General features: G+C 38.7%; 1 protein-coding gene across 2 annotated transcripts in view; it reads right to left on the minus strand.

Moving 5' to 3' along the window:
• Positions 1-22,297, minus strand: part of PIK3C2B (phosphatidylinositol-4-phosphate 3-kinase catalytic subunit type 2 beta) — a 124,813-nt gene that overhangs the window by 42,514 nt on the left and 60,002 nt on the right. For both annotated transcript variants that reach the window (XM_081947805.1, XM_081947806.1), the window contains 6 exons: positions 19,462-19,608; positions 17,459-17,492; positions 15,646-15,841; positions 12,538-12,660; positions 6,909-7,076; positions 5,197-5,308 (listed from right to left, as the gene is read on the minus strand). In XM_081947805.1, the coding sequence (XP_081803931.1) occupies positions 5,197-5,308; positions 6,909-7,076; positions 12,538-12,660; positions 15,646-15,841; positions 17,459-17,492; positions 19,462-19,608 (780 nt within the window). The remainder of the gene's footprint in view (positions 1-5,196; positions 5,309-6,908; positions 7,077-12,537; positions 12,661-15,645; positions 15,842-17,458; positions 17,493-19,461; positions 19,609-22,297) is intronic.

Below are 22,297 nucleotides of genomic sequence, written 5' to 3' on the forward strand. Positions count from 1 at the left end.
TAAATGAGTATTGATTTGCCAAGTTTAATCTGAATTCTGCATTTGGCACAACCACTAATCTGGCAATACACACCACGCCATATGCAGAAGGAATGTACTATTCAGCTCTGAGTATGCCAACAGACCTGTCTCCATAGTAAATCCTAATCTAAGTGACCACAAATGCACGGTTGTTCTTTGTGCCCAGCCTGCACATATGAGGCATAAAAAAAAATCCAGATAGACATATCATCTCCAGGATTTCTTATACATAATTAGTGGAAATATCAGAGATCATGCTAGACAAGCAAACAGACTAAATAAGTAATTTAGGGTTTAAATATGTGGCTTAATTAGGAAGGATCCAGAGAGAGCAAGTTGCTTTGGAAAACTAATGTAGCACTATGGCTATGAGAATCATTAACCTTTGGATCAGAATCCATATTTTGAGTCTTTATGACTTCACTGGAAAGTCAAAAGCAAATGTTAACTTGTTTGTTTGTTTGTTTATTGGATTTATATGCCGCCCTTCTCTCAAAGGACTCAGGGCGGTGTACAACATAAAAAAAAAAACACATATTACAAAAGTTTAAAAGGAAATTCGATAGAGTACCCCAAAACAAACCCAATTAATATTGTTTGTTTGTTTGTTTTATTGGATTTATATGCCGCCCTTCTCCCAAAGGACTCAGGGCGGCGTACAGCATTAAAAAACACATATTACAAAACTTAAAAGAAAATTAGAAACAATCCAAGAAACAAACCAAATTAATATACACTAACATTTTAAAATTTGGATAAAATTAACAGGCCAGGCCGGCTTGCTGGAAAAGCCAACTTTTTAGGGCACGTCGGAAGGACCGGAGGTCGGGGATTATGCGAAGCTCCGGGGGCAGCTCATTCCAGAGGGAAGGCTCTCCCCCTGGGAGTTGCTAGCCGACACTGTCTGGCCAACGGCACCCTGAGGAGGCCAACTCTGTGGGATCACACTGGATGGTGGGAGGCTACTGGTGGCAGTAGGTGGTCTCGCAGGTACCCTGGGCCTAAGCCATGGAGCGCTTTAAAGGTCATAATTAGTACCTTGAATCGCACCCGGAAAACAACCGGCAACCAGTGCAGGCCGCCTAAAAGGGGTGTAACATGGGAGCATCTAGGTACCCCCATGATAACCTGCGCGGCCGCATTCTGGACCAGCTGAAGCCTCCGGGTGCTCTTCAAGGGCAGCCCCATGTAGAGAGCATTGCAGTAGTCCAGGCGAGAAAGGACAAGGGCATGAGTGACTGTGCATAGAGCATCCCGATCCAGGAAGGAGCGCAACTGACGTACCAAGTGAAATATTAACAATAACATTTTAAAAATTAGATTAAAATTAACAATTAAATCAATCATTTATTTTATTTTTTTCAGGCCAGGCCGGCTTGCTGGAAAAGCCAACTTTTTAGGGCGCTTCGGAAGGATTGGAGGTGCGTTTGAGGTTTGGAGGCATCATCTAGAGGGGGCCAGGCATCAGATTGAAGTCTGGACCATAGGAATTTGGAATTTCTAAAGACCATGCAGAAATTGAACCAGCGCCAGATCCCATGGTCTCTTTTCTTTGCATGGTTCAATTTCCGCATGATGTACATCCCCAGTGCGCACAGAATGAGAAAGCATTCTGTAAGTTTAATCTTGGGTTCTTGAAGATAACTTTCTAGGCTCCTAGCTAAAGGGGTGGCTTCATCTATATAATTAGTCATGGCAGACAGCCAAGCCCGTGCCTGCATACTCATTGGAATCACGGGACAGAACAATTGATAAGCTATTTCCTTTGAGTTTTTCTTTTTAAGATGAAAGATGCGATCAGGTTTCTTGTCAGTTAGAAAGTTTCAACCAGATCCAATTATGGATCAAGATATGATGTCCACATAAATGCACTGAGCGTGCATTTGTTATTGCATGCTCGATGTATCTTAGTAGCAGCTTTGATGAAAACAATATATTAATTCATGAAGAACTCAATGGATTTGTAAGTACCGGTAACTGTGGAAAAGTAAAATTAACTGCTTGGTTACAGGCCAAATAAATCAATATTGAAGAAGCAGGTCAGAGAGTTGCAGCAACAAGGAAGGGAAGTAAATGGAGCAAGGTCAGATGCTCAGTAATGATTCTCATTTTTACTCCAAGTCAGTGGTGTGTACATGATATGACCCAAGGGAGAAGATTTTTTTTTAAACCAGCCCAGTTGGATTCCCTCTTTGTCTGCCAAGTCTTTAACAATCTCTATCTTGCCCTCCATTCCTTTTGTCCACACCCTAAGCAGCAGACTTTGCCATCTCATTTCATAGCCAAAATGCTATTCACAAATACCAGTGGAAAGAACACAGGGGAGGAGAGAGAAGGAAAGTTATCCACTAGAGTTGAAAAGAAGGAAAAGACAACGAAGCAATCAAAAAAGACGAAATAGTTGCTGTTGAGTGTACAAATACTAGGAATCACAATAAGGGGTTATAAATTACGAGGACTTGTACTTTATTATAGGTATTAACAGAAAAATCAGAATGATTTAGGGAATCAAGATCCAGAGAAACAGCATTGCCTCTGCCTCATAAAGGAAAATATGAAAGAGCAAACAATTATATCAAGCTTCTTATATCCCAGCATTGATTTTTTTCCTTCATGTATTCACAAGAAAAAACAATTAAAGGGTAACTTAATAATAATAATGATCTTAGCTTTCCTAAACAAAAATACACCAGAAGAGAATAGCATTAGTGTGTCTCCAGTTAGTAAAAGCCAGCAATTTATCTGAAGTTTATCAGAGCAAAAGTTTGCTATTTGAAAGGACATTCATTGAAGTTTATGGCTACCAGGTTTTAGCTTTAGGACAGAACTGGCATCAAGGACTTTAATCACAGTCTTTCAAGCTATTGTAAGATTCATTTATTTGATTTCTATAACTGCATATCACAAGTCACTCTGGGAGACGTATGTCATAGAACATCAAAACAAATTAAAAAAAATTTAAAACAATGCAAATCAAATATATATGGAACTAAGTAGAACTGTAACATGGATGTTAATATAGGTAAGCACTTTGGTCCTTGACACACCTGGGGCGACAACCAAGTCTTCATGGTCTTATTATGATGCTGAATTTATATTTTACCAACAAAGAAATAGAGACTATGTCAGTAAAATACAAATTCAACACAAAAATAGTTTGTTGCGAAAGTGACTGCCTGAGAAGGTTCCTGGATTGGGGTTGAAAGGCGAAAGCAGTCTGCTCCGTCCCATATTAGAGTAGACCAGGTTGCCCTGATAGACTGGTCTCACTGGAAAAGACTCTAATTAAGATGCATTTTTTTTGGTACTGAAAATGTAATGATTTCTAAATGGCCATCTATGAACACAAATTAATCAAAAGATCATAGAGTTGGAGTGACCGTGAAGGTCATCTGGCCTAACTCCTTACTCAGTGCAGGATCTCCCAGAGTAGGGTTTTTCAAACTAAAGGAGGAAAAAGTTCATTCAAACACATCCAATTTTCTAACGCTTTGCTTCTTGATCAGGAGCTATAAGATTTTTTTTTTAAAAAAAAATATTTCACAGGCTGATTATATTTGAAAACTCCTGCCCTAAAGCAAATTCTCTGCCTGATGGAGAACTCACACTTCATTTGGCAGCCTGTTCTACCGTTAATACATTTGTTCTGGTCCTGCCCTCTTAGGGCCAGACTGTGCAGAAGTCCGCTCCCTTTTCTATGTGACAGCCCTTCAGATATTTACCGTATTTATTCGAGTATAACGCGCAAAATTTTCTACCAAAAAAAGAAATCAAAGTTTGGGTGCGCGTTATAAACGAGGGCTGGGGTGGGGTGGCAGTGGCGGCTGGTCCATTGAGGGCGCAGGCGAATTGTAAATTCGCACTGCACCTTTTCCGGGCTGCAGCCGCTCACTGTACGCGAGGGCGAAGAAAAAAAAAGTCCCCTCATCGCGTACAGTGGGCAGCCGGACTGGGGGTGAGAATTCTTATTATCCGCTGTATGGTCGCCGCTTCATTTCCTCGCCTCGCTCACACGTTATGGTAAGCATTGCTTTTGAATCTGACTTTGAAGCATTTTAAATAAATATTGTTACCGGTAATTTTATTTCGGTATTGTGTTTATACCAGTTTACGTTGTCAATAAATGATTTTTATCATGGCCGCACGTGTTCAACAATGTTTTTTTGTCAATTACAATGCTTGGTGTGAAACAAAATTTTATACCGATTTTTAATCGAAAATTAGGGGTGCGCGTTATACACATGTGCACGTTATACTCGAATAAATACGGTAAATTTAAGATATGCAGATCTTTAATATTAATAAGTGTAAATCTGCTTGTGCTTTTGGAAAGATATGCATTTTTCCTTTATTGGGTGTGGGTAAAACACTATTAATACTAAAAGCACATTCTCACATTTTTATTTTTCATTTAAATACAGCCTCCTCCTCCTCCTCATTCCTTGGGTCATAATGGAGTCTTTGCTTCCCTCATTTAAAAAGTAAATCCTGAGACCCAAAGAACTAATAAGGCTTCCTTCAGCATTGCTATCCCTGTATCCTTCATCATGGATAGGGAAGGTATGGCCCTCCAGATGATGCGATAAAACTCCTACCAGTCCCACCCAGCACAGACAAAGTTGAAGCACATTAGTTGTTGTGGCAGTGGTGATTATTTGTTATGTTTGACTTCCTGACTTTTTTCAAGAGCTTAAGGCAGCTTGTAAGGGAATGTCCCTTCATTACTCCTGCTGCTACTCCCTGTGATATTGGACGGCCCAAAGACACCAATGAGCATCCATTACTGGGGGTTGACTAGAACTTGGGAATCCCCAGTCCTAATCTGACATCTTAATTGCTACGTTGCATTACTGTGCAAACAACCTATGGAGTAGAATAGATTCTTCATTCCTCCCTTTGAAAAGCTGGAACACTACACCAATACTTTTGGGCTGCACTAACATTAATCAAAGATACTCTGCTTTGAAAGTCACGGAACATAATTGTCACTAACACCTGAATCAAACTCACTACAAAATTTCCACAAATCAGTTATTGTATATCTCTGGAAAGAGGAATCTAAATTAAGCCCAGTAGGGGTGCTTATACAACAGCAGACTATGGACATAGTGTCATTATAACTTCCTCTTCTCTGAATTTAGGTCATAAAAACCATAGCTGTAGCAGGAAACTTACTTGTAGAATAACACTATCAGGCTGGTTAAAGTTGGGAGCGATTGATCTGGCACTAGAAGGACCTTGAGTAGCGGGCCACAAACCTAGGAGTTTCCTTCCGCAAGTCAGGACTCTGTGAAGAAAAGAAAAGAAAAGAAAAACACAAGCAAAGTCACTGATGGCAAATTCAGATCCTGTATAAAGCACAATATTAATTTAGAAGAGGAAGTAATTCCAACAGAATCTACCCAAGCAAACTCAAGCTGCTTTGTTATCCTGACAATATCAATGTCACTGTTCAAAATTAAAGCATTTTCTTTGAAACAGACCTTTAATCCAACTTTCTTGAGTATAATTATTATTTGCAGGTGTAGATGACCAATATTTATTTGTTTACTTAGAATCATGGAAATGGAGCACAAATGAAGTATTTCTAGAAAACAGCGGTCCAGTCTTTGTTGAACATATTCATCTGAGGAAAGCTCTCCATTCTCTTGGTAATTTGGCTCCACTATTGAACCATTTTTACCACAAGAAAGATTTTCCTAACATTTAATGAGTTTTTTAAATTTTGTAAATTGACAGGTACTGTGTTTCCCCGAAAATAAGACAGGATCTTATTTTCTTTTGACCCTTGAAATAAGCACTTGGCCTTATTTTCAGAGAGGTCTTATTATTTTTGAGATGCAGGAGATGGTTGCATGGTCACCTCATGACTGCTGTTGTGTTGCAATATTTTTGGGGAGGGCTTATTTTCGGGGAGGGCTTATTTTCAGGGGAGGGCTTATTTTAGTCCATGCACTCAAAAGCCCAACTGGTCTTATTATCCGGGGAGGTCTTATTTTCAAGGAAACAGGGTACTTGTGTCTTGATTTTGTATTATACAGGACAAAATCTAAAAATAATCTTGGATTACTTTTGCAGCAAAAAACATACAGGGAAATGTTGGCTGCTATATTTATATATCTTGGGTAATCACACAGTCATTTGAGCCATCCTGACCAGCTTTCTCTGGGCCACTGTTTCTTCTCTGAAGGGATAGAATAGATTAGAAGTAGGTAACTTGATGCCTGTAGGAACTAACATGCCCCCAAACGTTTTTCTAGAACTCATCAGGCTTCCTGAAACATCTGATTTTGTAAAACATTTTTAAAAGAGAAAATAACTAGGAAAATATCTTATTTCTCTGAAGAATATCTCTTGAAAATAAGAGCATATGGTAAGAGGGGCTAGTCCAGTAAAGTATTGTTTTAGGAATGACCTTCCCAACCATTATGGCTGACACAAGTCTCTCGGCAATCTTTTCATGGATACATACTCCAATTCCTTACGTGTCCCCATTTCTGTGGGTTAGGTGTTAAGCAACAAAAGGCTAACAATTAATAGGATCATTTATTATTTGAAAGTTTGATTCAATGATTCAATTAAAAATAAAGTATTCGATCATGTCCTTTGGCCTTGCAATTTTTCCCTTCATATCAATGTATCTAATTAATATATAGTATATGGTTATCTGTATACAGTATGCATTCACCTGCCGATTTAAGTGCATATTTTTAAGGAATGAGTTGAACTCTAATTGATGAGAGTTCTTCAGAGTTTTGAATCAGATTCCTTTTCTATGCTTGTTATAATAGAGTAATACAGTGAACTCCTTGGAATTCATCTCAAACCGATGTTTTGAAAAGCTGCATTGTTCCTCCCACAGAAGTAATAGGAGCAGGCACACTTACTGCCGAAAGTTGAAAAGAGGAGTAGTGACCCAGCCCAGAGCTTCTGGGGTGCGGCGCTGCTTGTTTGTCTCCGAAGAGCTCCCAGGAGGTGGGACTGGAATAGCAAAGAGTGTGGCGGTCAGAAGAGTCTCCCGTGGCAGACGATTCATTTGAACTGGGAAACATATCCTGAAAGAGATTATAATAAATTAGCTTAAAATTATACCATAGATTCACAATATATATGTGTGTGTGTGTGTATATATATATATATATATATGTATGTGTGTGTGTGTGTGTGTGTGTGTGTGTTGTATTTGTACTGATAAATAAATAAAGGGAGACTAGTATAGATCTATTTTGAGCTAATTAGGCATACCAGGGGTTGTAACACAAATACATACATACATACATACATACATACATACATACATATATATATATGTGTGTGTGTGTTTGTGTGTGTGTGTTTGTTTGTTTGTGTGTGTGTGTGTGTGTATTTGTGTTATCAGCACAAATACAACGCACACGCATACATATATATATAGCTATCCTAGAAGGGGTTTCACAAAGCTGTATTTCAGCAGCTTCTTAAGAATCACAGATTCCACACCTTTGCATAGTCTTGTGATTTCCATTTTACTTTGCTGATATGTAGCTGATATTTAAAATAGAGCATATAAAAGTCCTCTTTTATAACAAACACGGTTCAATCAAAATATTCAGTTTTGTTTCTTATTATATCAACCTTGTGAATTCTCAAGTTTCTTCTTTCCACTATGTATTCAAAATGGAAAGTGATTAATGTGTGTGTGTGTATGTATACAAATACATGTGTGTATCTGTGTAATCATGTTTATGTGTGTGTTATGTATATGTATGGGTTGATATATACTTTCTTTTGAGAGCAGGCAACAGAATTTCATTTTGCCAGTGTGTTCAAGGTAAAAAAGACAAATAAAGGTGATCTTATCTAGTTTATCTTAATCTAAACTTTTATCTGTAATTCATCTCTGCTAGGTTTATGTTCTCCTTTGCCTTCATTTCTTTCTTCATTCAACGGCCATTGGCTTACACCAAATACTATATATGGCAAATATAATTCATTACTTAAATCTGGATCCTTATAAACACGAGAGGACATGAATAAATGCCATTTTATCTTTCTTGTCTAGCCTCACTTGAACTCACTAAACTTTATTGTTATTCCTTGGGTTTCAAAGTGTAACTAACACCTCAAACAACTGAAATGTAATAAATCAATTAGCACTGGAGATAAAATAATCGTGTAGAGGTGTCAGATCATAGTATTTTTAGCTGGCTGGATTTCAGTGCAACATACAGTATATCTGACAAATTAGACTTTTGTGGACTAGGTTGTGTTCTAATTTATTTATCTTTCTTGCGATTCTGAAGATCGTTGTTTGGTGAAAATGCTGAGAACGTTCAGCATTTCGTAGATAAAAAGAAAATAGTTAAACTGCATGTTAGCTAGCACGTCCCAACACTAAAGACGTGACAATTGCAAGCAAGTGCTAAGGCAATGTGGTCTGTTTTGGCTTCCTTTTAGCAAGCCTTCTAAAACAAGTACTTGTAATTTTCCTTTTCATTTCTCTCAGTATCCCCCAGTTTAACATTGAGAAATCTGGGTGTTAAGAGGTTTCTAATCTTGGGGGCACTCAGGCTGAGGAAAGCTGCTTTGGGACACTGCAACATATTAAATGGCAGACTGAATTGGATAGGCAGGTATCGCAAAAGTTGAACAGGCATACATGTGGAGTAACCTTCATAAGCTTGCATGAAAAGCTTTCTCAAGCCAGCTTTCTCAAAATTTAAGTTTGTAAGCAATGCCCTACAGCCTTAAGTAGAGACAAATTCTTCTTTCCCCCTTCCATTATGTTTTGTGTTAGTTAACTATAATTTTTGTTTTAACGTACTTAATGTATTTAATCTCTTTATCAAAGAATGTGTAAAGGAAAAATAAGGCAGAGGTCTGGAACATGCCCCCTCCCCCAGCCTTCAAATTATATTGATTCTTTGCTAAAACAAGAATATTTCTGGAAAATAGCTGCTGCCAAAGAATAAATAGGTCAAAAACTATCACTGCTCTAACACCAGTATCTCATCTAAGCTTCTGATGCATCGCAGTGGAATAGTGTAGGGGGGGGGGAGGGGGAGTGAGTGCAGAAAGCATGGTAAGGCAATATGAATCCTTGGCTGAAATCACTCTGTTCTGGCAGAAGGAAGAAGTTAGTTCTTCATATGGAAAAAGGCAAACAAGAAGATTTTTAATATTTAGGGTTTTTCTTCTTGAGCCTCAGAAACAAAAGGCTAAATTACTAGGAAAGAAAAAGATTTGTTCTCCTCTAGAGACAACAATACACAGTGCAATGTTTATGAGAAAGAATTAGCATTTCAACTAGAGATTTCTAATACGCATACTAGAATTTATAATTGTAGGACACAGAGTCTTATATAAAGAGCTGAATGGCTGCCTAGCCATTGAAATAAACATGACAATTATCCTCACACTTCACTAACTATTTTGTTATTCAAAAATACAGTTTAGCAGGATGAAAGCTTTACTTTGCCTTTTTTCAATGCTATTATAATTTTACAGGAACTGAATGAATTAAAGGAAGTAATTTGATCACAGCCAGTTCCACAGCTGAATCAAGAGTTAATTTAAGGTTATGCAAGTTAAGCATTCAACGTTATAGCAAATGAACAACTGCGGTATTTAAATTAAAAAAAAACATAGTGCTGGTAGTCACTAAGACATCAAGTAGAGAATCACATTCCCAAACATTTTAAATGGTGAAAAAAATGCAGAAAATACCACTTCCTTTGCTTAAAAGCCCTGCCTTCAATAGCTGACAAGTGGTTATTAATGCTGAGAAAATGACATGTAGCATAATATATTTATTAAGTGAGCTCTGCCATACAAAATGGACTTTGGCACTAAACTCCACTGAAGCCATTTCAGACAGGAGGGAATCATCACTACAAAAAACCTCCACATAAGTCCTCTCTATGCCAAATTTCCATCTTGAGGTTTCTGGGCTGGATTAAGGGGGGAAGGGCACACTAACCTTCTTCCAAAGTTTCTATTCCTCCATTCTATACAGCTACTTTTAAGTTTTCCAACTGAATCCTAGGCTGATCCTGTAGCATAAGCAGGGCCTTTCATGTCTGTAAACCCTTCTGGCAGCTAGCTAGGGGTATGCAGAAACAGCTACATGGTAGGCGTCTCATTCCAGTTTTTTCGCTCTGGAGTTTAATCCATTTTTAGTTGCTTGAATAAAGTACTCCTACCAAGAGAAGTTTAGGCCACACTTTCCATGGCGGTCTCCAGTGAGTCTTGAGGATTTTCTTCGCTGGAAGAGACAACTTCTGAAATCATCTCTTCCGCACGGCCTTTTCTGATGGCTTAATAAAAATACTAAGTGTTATCTGTAGCTCAACAGTGGGCAGAAGACTTCTTGCTGCCTGAGCTATTTTGGGATCAACTCCTCTTATCCGCCACCTTGACAATTCCAAAGTGCACTATATACCCCCCGCCAGGGAGTGTAGAGTTAACAGAAGAAATCCGTCCCTCTCTCAGTTGCTTTGCAATCCGATATCCCTCGGAAGTTATTTTGTCAGATTCTCAAATGTAGACATCTGCCCTTGGGAAGAACTGTCTAAGCATGCAGGTTTATTTTGCAGAATCACAAAAGCAGTTAGGGACAAATTGCACTTTGCATAGCAGACCAGTTTATCACTTTTGCACCATCTGTTTCTCTGTGAGCCTCCCCACCCGCTTTCACCAAAATGAAACAAATGCAGCCTCCCCACACCTTTTAAGATCAGATTGAAGTTTGCAAACACATCGTGGACATGTGCCAAAAAGCCACTGAAAGCCATGCCTGAAGCCACTTTCTTTGTGTTTATTGTGTTCGACCTTCTCTAATACTGCAAGCTAGTTTCCAACAGATACTTGGTGGGAAAGCCACACATGTTGGTTACCCGTGTAAAAAAATAAAAGACTTTAGTGCAAAAGTCATGGAATAATAGCTTCATTTAAGAGGAATGTGTGTTACATGCTTTGTAAGCTTTTTCTATTTTTATTGATAGGGGATTTGGGTTATTTTATAATACATCAATTACTTCAGAGCACGGAAGAGCAAACTACAGTTTTCAAATCACAAAGGGCTTTCTGATTTTGTGTGTGTTTTAGAACAATTTTAGATCATAGCATAGGAATATTAGAAATAAAGTCCCATTGTAGATTTGCTTCTTATATTTGTGGTCTCAAAAAACAGAACTGTGGAAGTCCTGATGTGGAATAGAAAAACAACACATAGAATAGATAACAATCAGCTCCCTATATTACGTCTCTACTCCTTATTACATAAAGCAGAATTTCCATTAAAAAGGAGGATAAACAATAACTATCAGTGCATGAATTTGGGTTCAATGGATAGTCAGGCACTCTGTATTTTATAAAAGCAGCTTTGTTTTGCTACTGGATGACACAATGTGCTGGACACTGTCTAACTTCAACTTAGATATTCTGCTCTATTATTCTCGGGTGGACCAACACATTCTAAAGTCACCTTGTGTTTCTGATGAAGGAAGACAGTGCTCTGGGATCAAACTGTTTCTGAATATAGGCCAGAAACAGTACTAGTTCTCGTAGATTATCTTTGTCAGGTCTGCAATATACAACTCTTCGGCCTGTTGGACTTCTCAGCAGAATTTGATACCACTATTAAATGGTATTCTTCTGGAAGATTGATGGTGGATAACAAGAGTTTTGCAGGGCTTTAATTCCCGCCTGAGTGAATAACAGCAATAGCAATAGCACTTAAGACTTACATACCACTCCATTGTGCTTTACAGCATTCTCTGAGCAGTTCACAATGTCAACATATTACCCACAACAATACAGGTCGTAATTTTACCAATCTCAGAAGGCTGGAAGGCTGATTCAATACCGAGCTCCATCAGGATCGAACTCCAAGCAGTGGATAGAGTTTACCTGCAATACTGTGCTACCAGAACGCTTAAAAACATTATTGCACAAAGGGGTAGACTAGTCGAGCTTTTGAATACTCCAATGAGGGATGCCACAGGCAAGGTTGGGATGAGGCTTTGCCAGCTTGAAGCCAGTTTGGCATAGTGGTTAAAACATCGAGCTTCAAAACATGAAGCTGTGAGTTCTATTCCAGTTTCAGCATGAAGCCCGTTGTGTGACTGGGCCAGTCACTATCTCTCGGCCCCCCCAAAAAAGCAACAGCAAGCTACTTCTGAAAATGCTGCCAATTCATGGACTTGTCTAGCCGGTCACCAGGAATCAATAATGAATTGAAGGGATGCTTGCACGTACAAACACACACACTTTATCAGTATGTTGATGATACTCAGTTATAACTATTCCAGGCTGGTTCAGTGACAGTGTTGGATTCCTGACACATTGTCATGAGATTTTAAAAATGGGTTGAGCCTTCTCGGGAGATAGCGTATCATATCCTTTGCAACTGAGCAGTAGACATTTCGCAGAAAAATATTTTTTTATAAATCCATCATCTCTCTCATCACATTAAGAATGTACAAGATCTCTCCCGTTCTTATACATCAAAGAAAGATTAAAGAGATGATGCCTTACTGTTGGTCCCAGATGATTAGATGAAAGAGGTACTTGTATACATGAGCTTTTCGGGTTTGGAGGGGGGTGCAAAGCTCTTTCCCCCCATGGCTGAGTGAGCAGGAGAGGTAGAAATCTTCATAGCTGTGGAAAGATGGATAGCAATAAAGGTCAGATAAGCAAATTCTCATTATCTCACAATGCAAAAGAAAGAAAAGAAAAATGGAGGCTTTTAGTAATGTATAACTGCAATGCAGAAAAAAAAACCAGGAGGTTCAACTGAAAAGAAATGCCTTGATTTATTTCCTGTTCAGCAACTGATTCACAGGTGAGAATCAGTTTTATTTCCAAGGCCAGAAAAGTCCTATCCACTTTGATACCCCCAATGGGACAATTAATAAAAGAAAAATCCAGATGGTTCGTGTTTGGTCCATAATTCATGCAATCTGAGGAATCTCCAATTAGTAGATGACTCTCAGCTATAATTTCCCTTCCCCACCTGAGATACATTAAAGGCCAATAAATTTTCAGAAGCATTGAAAGATCTTTTATCTGAAGTTGGTTTGAGGGGTGGGCATGAGAATAAGAAAGTATGTTTGCTGGGTTAGCATCAGCTCTGCTTTCAATCTTTCAACAACATTTCCTTCTAGTTTGTTTAATTTCAAAAGCTATTATTAGCCACTTTTGTATGTCTGAGATGGAAAAGAACAATTAATAATAATACTACACCTACACTTATAATATCACAGGATATTCCTTGTTTCCTCCATACTAAAATAATACTGGTGTTGTTTTGTATGATTGGTTATGTGATATACCAATAAAAATACTAGAGGGCAAGAGACAAAAAACTTCAAGCTGTATAAAACTTTATAAAGCTAGCAGCTTTCTTTCTCTCTCTATGGATGGGCGGGTGGTCGTGTGTGTGTGTGTGTGTGTGTGTGTGTGTGTGTGTGTATGCTTTAGGAAATGGATTGGATTTACACTTTGGAATAACAATAACCACTTGGTTATTGACAAAATCACTTGAAGTCAATTGCAAAAGGCAACATCCTGTGACCATATCTCTAAAACCATCACAATTTTTTTTATCTGTTTATCCCAGGTCCTTGAAAAGGGTTAGAGTTAGATGGATAAAAATGCCAAATCCAGTCTAAACATGTGGCTAACTGTATGACAAACCCCAAAAAAATCTCTTTCATGCCTATGATTTTAAAAGGGAAATTTCCACATTTCAAGATTCTAAAGTTTACAATCTTTGCTGTTATCCTAAGTATCCCTGAGTTTTTCTTTCTGGCATCAAATAAACGTGTAACTTTGGGCACAGGAATTCAACGCAACACATGGTCAGTATTGGGATGTCTAAACTAAACTTTTTTTAAAGTAATCCTTTGAACAGATCCAGATCTCAGTAGAAATATGCCTTATCTGAGACATTTTTCAACTTAGATAGTTGAACAAAGGAGGAGGAGGAAGATGGCTAGAAAAGTTCTCCCAGATTTTCACACACACACACACACACACACACACACACACACACACACACACCTCAGCATAACAACCACTGGGTGTTTCTTGGGGTTATCATCTTTTCAGAAGGGTTTCCCTACTTCCTTCTCAGCCAGCTGGAGAGATATACGCCTTTTAGCATGCCATCACAGGGTGCTCTGTCAGAAAGCAAACCATGTGACAGGTGTCGAGCGATGATGCTAGGATACTTTGCTGGGTAACAAAGGTCAGGACAGGCTTGGATTTCCCAGGCTACTGCTTTTGTTCAGAATCACTCATTCAGTGGAATACATTAAGAATGGAACAAAAGCAAGAGGTCCCTGGAGGGATGGCAGCTAACTTCTGCAACCACATCTCTCACATGTTCCTGCTGCTGGGGAGGTAGATTACTCCCAGTCACTACATCTCTGTCTTTATTGGAATGAAAACACATGAGCAAAACGTGTTTACAAAGAAGCAACACACACACACACACACACACACACACACACACACACACTTCTTATTGTCTCTATATCCATTAGGTGAATCCCCTCCACTAGCAGTCTTTGGCCAAAGAGGGGAAGCCCAGGCTGAGAAGTAGCCATATGTCACTGTCTATAGAGCCAAGCCCAGGAGGGAGGGTGCCTGCCTATGGACTGTGCTAGTGGGACATTCCAGGGAGTTTCCAGAGAACAAAGAATCTAGTATTTAGACTTCATCTGACCAGCTAACCTCATTCTTTCAAGGGGAATAGACCCTCTTCAAAGGTACTTTTAAGAGCCTGTCATGCGGGAGTGGAATGTGTACTATTAAATATATACAGTTCCCTTATGGATGCTCTCTCTGATTTTTATACCCCAATGGCAAAAATGAATCCTGGTGATCTTCATAGAAAATTGTATTCTACAATCCTGGTTATTTTATTAGATTTATATTTCATGCAACACTCAAACCAGCCTAGAACAATTAAAAAGAAATCTATAAAACATAAAAACAAGACAATGCAATTAAATTAAGATCAGTACATGACAGTTTTTGTCATTCTCCTTAAAACTGGGAAAGGGGACCAAAGACATCTCCTTGGGGGATGCATTCCATAGCCTGGGAACCACAAGAGATGCCCTCTCCCATGTGCCAGAAATGACCTCTTTGTTGATATAAGTGACTGGGCACTTCAAAATGGGAATGAAGCTTCCCAGTATCCCGCCAATAGCTGTAGACTTGTACATTATTATTTTAATATTCCATTTCATCCTTTTGCCATACACAGCAGTCCCTTTTCCACTGTTATCTATGTGAGGTACATGGAGCTAAAAGGAACTTTGTGGTCCAAAGTCACGCAGAAAGCTTCCTCATTTGAAGGTGGACTTAAAGACTGATGTCTCCAACCTCGTCCCTAGGTCTAGGTTAAAAGGCGTATTTTCCTTTGCCAAACATTTTTTGTGAATGAATGGAGTTGTGAATGCTCCAACACTGGATGTTTTTAAGAAGATGTTGGATAACCATTTGTCTGATGTGGTGTAGGGTTTCCTGCCTAGACAGGGGGTTGGACTAGAAGATCTCAGGGGTCCCTTCCAACTGTTATTCTATTCTATTCTAAACATTGTCAAGTTATTACAAAAATATGTTCTTGTTTACCTTGTAGCCCAGGTGATGGGTATACGATGAGTAGCATAGACTCTGAAGGAGAGAGGACAGGAAAGCAGACGGGCCTCTTGGGAGAATGAATGCTTTCTATTCCCATGTACCACTGTCTGGAAGTCTGCATTGAAGGTATTGCAATAGAGCTCCACCAGATCCAAGATAGAGGCTGTCAAAGCTTCTACAATTTTCTCTGTTGGAGAGAGGAAACTATTTAAGATACTGTGAGAATTCATAATGAATTCTAGAATTCATTTTTAAGTGCCCATCAGGAATATGTCCCTGTGGAATTTATACATATGGCAAACATTTTGACCACAGTGATGCTGTTCTATAAGTGGTGCTCATCCATTATGAAGTTTTCCAGTTCTAAATTCCCAGGTATAAGGCTTATATATATATATATATTTGGTTCATTGTTCTGTATAGAAAACATAATTTGCAAGTTTTGCAAAAAAATGCTTAAAAATTAAAACTTGAAACATTTGGAAATAACAAATAAAATATTTACTTGCTTACTTATATAACATGGTTTGTTTTTGATTTAGCAGTTCTGAATCCTGCAACTGTCATTTCTGAAGGGTGTTTGTTTATTGCTTAATGTTTAAGCAACCTCAGCCAAGTATGGGTTTTTTTGGGCAAAGCTGATTATCAGAGTGTGTGAGCTCAGTCTAGGTGTACTGTAGCATGTTCGTCTCCAAAGTTACTCATTTTGACTACTGGTTTATCTTTACCCAAATCAAGCCTTTCGGAAGACAATTTCTAATATCTTAAGTAGGGTAAAGGTAAAGGTTCCCCTCGCACATTCCTTACTCTAGGGGGCGGTGCTCATCTCCATTTCAAAGCCAAAGAGCCAGCGCTGTCCAAAGACATCTCCGTGGTCATGTGGCTGTCATGACTAAATGGCGAAGGCAAATGAAATGCTGTTACCTTCCCACCAAAGGTGGTCCCTATTTTCTACTTATATTTTTACATGCTTTCCAACTGCTATGTTGGCAGAAGCTGGGACAAATAAAGGGAGCTCACTTTGTTACGCGTCACTAGGGATTCGAACCACTGAACTGCCGACCTTTCTGATCGACAAGCTCAGCGCCTTAGCCACTGAGCCTTAGCCACTGAGCGTTCCAGTAATATCTTAAGTAACACATCCTAATCATGTGTTGCGAAAAGAGGCTGCCTTCTTTTCTACAAGTAATTGACTAATGTCCATATTATCACTTAACACCTATATAAAAATCAGTTTTGCTAGGCCACAAAAAACAAAGCAAACAAACAAGCAAACAAAAAAAACCCAAAGCAAGGACCATGCCAAATTCTTCCCTGGAATGCTCCTTTTCTATAAAGTTGTGATGTGTCTACTGTACAAAACATGCTGATAGTCATACAGCTTGCTCTATGAGTGAAAACTGAATCTATTTCAATTGCAAAAATGGGTAGAAAAAGCGTTAACCAATATCACACTATCATGGCTTTTGATTTTTTTTTAAAAAAAACACCTTCTTATAAGAATTTCTATTTCAAAGAACTCTCATATTATAATTAGCAAACTTAGCCTCACAAAGGTGTAATTAGCATTTTTTTTAAAAAATCTTCCACTACTGTTCTGTTTGATCAAGATAAATCAGTTGTCAAAAGAGTTTGCTCAAAGGAATTTTCCATTTTATGTACTCATTCTAAATGAAGAACTCAAATGACTCAGAAAATTAATATATACTGTCATTGTTTTTATTGTGGTTGCCTTTTGTTGTTATAGGAAACAACAGAATATTAAAAGCCTCCAGAATTCACTAATTGAAGAGGAAATGTTTACCTCTGTTTTCCCTCATGGCCAAAACACTTGGATCCTGTTCAGAAAAGAAAAACAAAATTGAAAATAGTTAATGAGTCAATCACCTTATTTATAGTACCCAGACATGTTTCCTAACTCAGTTTATTCACTAAATCATCATAGCAAATATTCATCCATCCTACCGTTTTGCTCCAAGTACCCATTGATCTTTTTATTCTGAATGCTAAAATTCTCCAACCAAAGGTCCTCCAGATGGACCAACTCCCAGAAATCTTAACAACAACTAAGTGGGCTGGGGATTTACATAGGGAAATCTACATATCTGGAAGAACATTGCTTAAATTACTTATCTACAGAGTTTGGCTTGATTCTTTACTCTACCTATTTATGCAACTCAGGCAGGCCAGCAGTTTGATCTGTCAATGTAAACTCAGAGGTAATTTCTAATGTCTTAAGTAAACACATTTCCAGATAGGTTTTTTAATTACCCCCTGGGTAAGGGGCATTTTCTTTGATCAGACTTTTTAAATAAATCCTCTCTGAGGGTCTGCTTCAAGTTCCAATAAACTCTGCAAATGCTAATGGCTTGAAGTTCATCCACACACCACATCTAACATGCAGGTCAAGATAGTTGCCAATCACCTGATCCTAATCTATTCCATTAGCTTGTCTGGGTTTACACATTGCACTAAACCATAACATGATTTATTTTATTTATTTATTTATTTATTTATTTTACCGTGCTTCTAGACCGCCCCCTCTCCCAAAAGGGACTTGGGGCGGTGTACAGTCCATGTAAAGAATATACAAAATACAATAAATAGAATTGAATATGTACAGTTAGAATGGAGGAGGTTAAAATAAAATTAAAAGAACTGTACAGAGCCAGTATATATAAATATAATTTTAAACCCTAAAACACACACAAATTAAATTAAAAGCAATACCCCTAAAAAACCAGTTAATAGTGCATTTACCAGGAGGAACAGTTGTAATTATGCCAGGCCTGCTAATCGGAACAGGTGAGTCTTCAATTTTTGCCGGAAGGAGCGGAGGTCAGTAGTGGTTCTGATGTCGGGGGGGGAGGTCATTCCAGAGGGTTGGGCCCATCACAGAGAAGGCCCTACTCCTTGGTGTCACCCGTTGGCATTGCCTAGTGGACGGCACCAGGAGAAGCCCCTCCCTGTGTGAGCGAATTGGCCGCAGGGATGTATGTGGGAGGATGCGATCCCGCAAGTAACTAGGTCCCGTGCCATGGAGCGCTTTAAAGATGGTAATCAGCACCTTGAAACGCACCCGAAAAACCACAGGTAGCCAGTGCAGCTCGCGCAGGAGAGGTGTTACGTGGGAGTACCTCGTACTCCCCATCACAGCCCGCGCGGCTGCGTTCTGAACTAACTGCAGTCTCCGGGCGCGTCCCAAGGGCAGCCCCATGTAGAGAGCGTTGCAGTAATCCAGGCGGGATGTCACCAGCGCATGAGTGACCGTGCGTAGGGCATCCCGGTCCAGTAGGGGGCGCAATTGGCGCACCAGGCGAACCTTTTAAGCTCAGCACCACGTTGGAACCACCAATTATCACATACTATTTTGTAAAACCAGGTCATGTAGATGAAGAACATGAAAGAGTCCAAAATGGATTGAGCTGCAATAACTTAAACTCTCACCACATATTAATTATTGTCTTACTTGTCAGGAGTGGCACAGAAATCTATGTAGGTAGGTAAATAAACTCACCTTCTCTGAAAAAAGGTAGGAAGAACAATTGTTCCTTTACAGAGAGCAAAATATTTCAAGAACGTAAGTGGATAGAATCAGTGGTGGGATTCACTTACCTTCCCTACCGGTTCGCAAATGCGCTGCGTCTGTAGTTAAAAGGGGACGGGGGAAGGGGGAAGCAGCTGCAATAGCACCTCTTGTCCTATTTTTGCATACATTGAATTCTTCTCTTATCGTTTTCATCTATTTGGTTTTAATGTTAAAATTCAAGCTTGGTGTTTCTGAACTTTCAGACTCCCACTTCTTACCTTCTGGATTTTGGGCTGCATGCGAGATGGACAAGGCGGTAGCTGATTCAGGGCTGCCGTGATTTCCTGGGATTCAACAGCAGCCAAAGCATTGCAAATGGCCATGACAGACTGGACTACCCGCTCTGCTTTCAGTTGGAAATCTCCCTGGATGAATAATTGAAACACTGGAAAGAGTCAGTTACAATGATCTTATTTATATCTTTGCATTAACTCACAGCTTGGGAGCCTGACAATCATTAAGATCTAGCGGGCATGGGTGTGGAACTATAGTATTTTCTCTCCTTTGATATCAGTGAGATTTCTTCCCAAAAGCAACAGCAAGAACATCTTTAGAGCAGGATACCTTGGCAAAGGTGTCTAAATCAAAAAGAGAAACTTTTATTTTTCTCTCTTCCTGTTCTCAGGAATGAAAGCACTAAATGAAGTTTCATGAGCCAAGGAAGGCAGGAAGGAGTGAAACAGGTAAAAGTTTCTGTTTGGAGTTTTCTATATAATACTATAGAAAACTCCAAACATATTTTTCTATATAGTACTATGTAGGGACTGAGTGGCTCAGTGGCTAAGACGCTGAGCTTGTCGATCAGAAAGGTCGGCAGCTCAGCGATTCGAATCCCTAGCACCGCGTAATGGAATGAGCTCCTGTTACTTGCCCCAGCTTCTGCCAACCTAGCAGTTCGAAAGCATATAAAAATGCAAGTAGAAAAATAGGAAACATTTTGGTGGGAAGGTAACAGCGTTCTGTGCACCTTTGGTGTTTAGTCATGCCAGCCACATGACTACGGAGACGTTTTCGGACAGAGCTGGCTCTTCGGTTTTTGAAACAGAGATAAGCACCACCCCCTAGAGTTGGGAACGATTAGCACATATGTGCGAGGGGAACCTTTACCTTTACCTATATAGTACTATCTATATACAGATAGTTAAAACAAGGCCGCTGTATCTATTGGAAATACGTATACATTATGTACCTAAAAGCACTACTACAGTAAACATTCTAATTTAGAAAATAAGAGTCTGTCTCTTTTTCTCACTTCTGACAAATCCTATTGAGCTTTTGTGAACTTTAGCACAGAAAATACATATATAAATGTATCAGTTTCTATAAATCAAAAACAGAAACTCAAGTTAAACTTGAGATAGTCCTATTTTTTCTCTTCACAATCTTTGTGACCAAAAACTAATCAGAAACTTATGGAAAAATTATTAAGACTTTTTCTGCCTTAAATTCAAACATGGCTTCAGATATGTCTTTAATGTATTTGAATTTAAAAGGAAAAAGGTAGCATCAGATGATTTCCAAATTCTACATGAAGGAATGTTATGTGTTTCAATTCCTTCATGTAGAATTTGGAAGACATTTGATATTATTAACATCTTCCACCAATATCATTCATTGCTCCAGAAGGCATAGAAAGAATTGCCACTAAGGGGCACTGTTGTTTACTGCGCTTTACTGCACAAAATGCAGGTATTTGTTGGATAAGAGTCCTGAGAAGGTTCTGTTGCATATAGTCTGTAAGGATCAGACTTGCAGAAGATGTAGAAGAAAGATCTACAATTCTCTTCCTTCACTGGACAGCACTTGAAGAAATGGGATTCCATAAAGCAAAACTAGAAAGAAAGGGATAGGTGTGTATCAAACAGGAAAAACAAGATGCAAAGTGTAAAAATTGTTCTCTGTGGAAATTAAAATCACTTTCACAAACAATTTCTGTAATTTCTATATATACATCCATTTATAAAAATATTATTTTTCCTTTTTTGCGGAAGACTTAACAACTCAATCTTTTACGAAATCAAATATGAATTGTTTAGGATTTTATATGTGTTTATGAATAATCTCTAAAACAGAATAAGAAATAGTTAAACTCCCTGTGTTTCTCTCATTCTCATACATACAATTTACACAAAAGCTGCATAATATTTGTCCCAAGTATTGCATCAATTGTTTCTTTCTTAGATTGGATAGAAGGGTAGATTAAACAAATAAGCTTAAATTTTACCTTATTTTGCACTATATTTTATTTTCCCTTTGATAACACTTTTTCCCTTCACCATGCACACATTTCTTTATAAAACCACCAGTTCTTTATTTATCTAATAATGCAGATTCTCTAACATTTTGAGCATAGAGATACATAATCACAGTGGTCCACTAATGGGAGAAGATGGCAAGGAAGTAACAGGCAGCAGGGAGAAAGTGGGAATTGCTTAATTGCATCTATCTTTTTTTAAAGGGGGGGGGGGAGGCTAACCAATCAAAAGCAGTACTATAGAAGACAGAATAGGAATGCAAGTCAAAATAGGCAACAAAATGGTAAGAGAGTATCTATCCACTCTAGATGAGTTCAAATTGCCAGGACCAGATGGATTGCATCCTAGGATTCTGATGGATCTGGCAGACGGGATCTCAGAACTACTAAACCAAATGTTTCAAAACTCCTGGAGCAATGGGAAACTACCAGAGAACTGCAAAAAAGCTCATGTGGTTCCAATCTTCAAAAAGGGGGGAAATGGATCCAGGAAACTACAGGTTAATTAGCCTGACATCAATACCTCCTGAAAAAGATAATTAAGCAACAGATCTGGGAACACTTATAAATGAGCAAAGATATTACTAAAAGCCAATATGGGTTTGATAAAAACGTATCACGCCAGACAAATCTTACTGCATTATTTGACAAAGTGACTAAATTAGTGGATGAGGGAAATGTTGTGGACATAGTTTGCTTAGACTTCATTAAAGCATTTGACAAAGTAGACCATAACCTACTTTTCTTGGTAACAGAAAAATGTGGGATAGATAGCATCACCATTAGATGGATTTGCAACT

This window comes from Natrix helvetica (genome assembly GCF_964273705.1).
Source record: "Natrix helvetica genome assembly, chromosome: 3".
NCBI lineage: Eukaryota > Metazoa > Chordata > Lepidosauria > Squamata > Natricidae > Natrix > Natrix helvetica.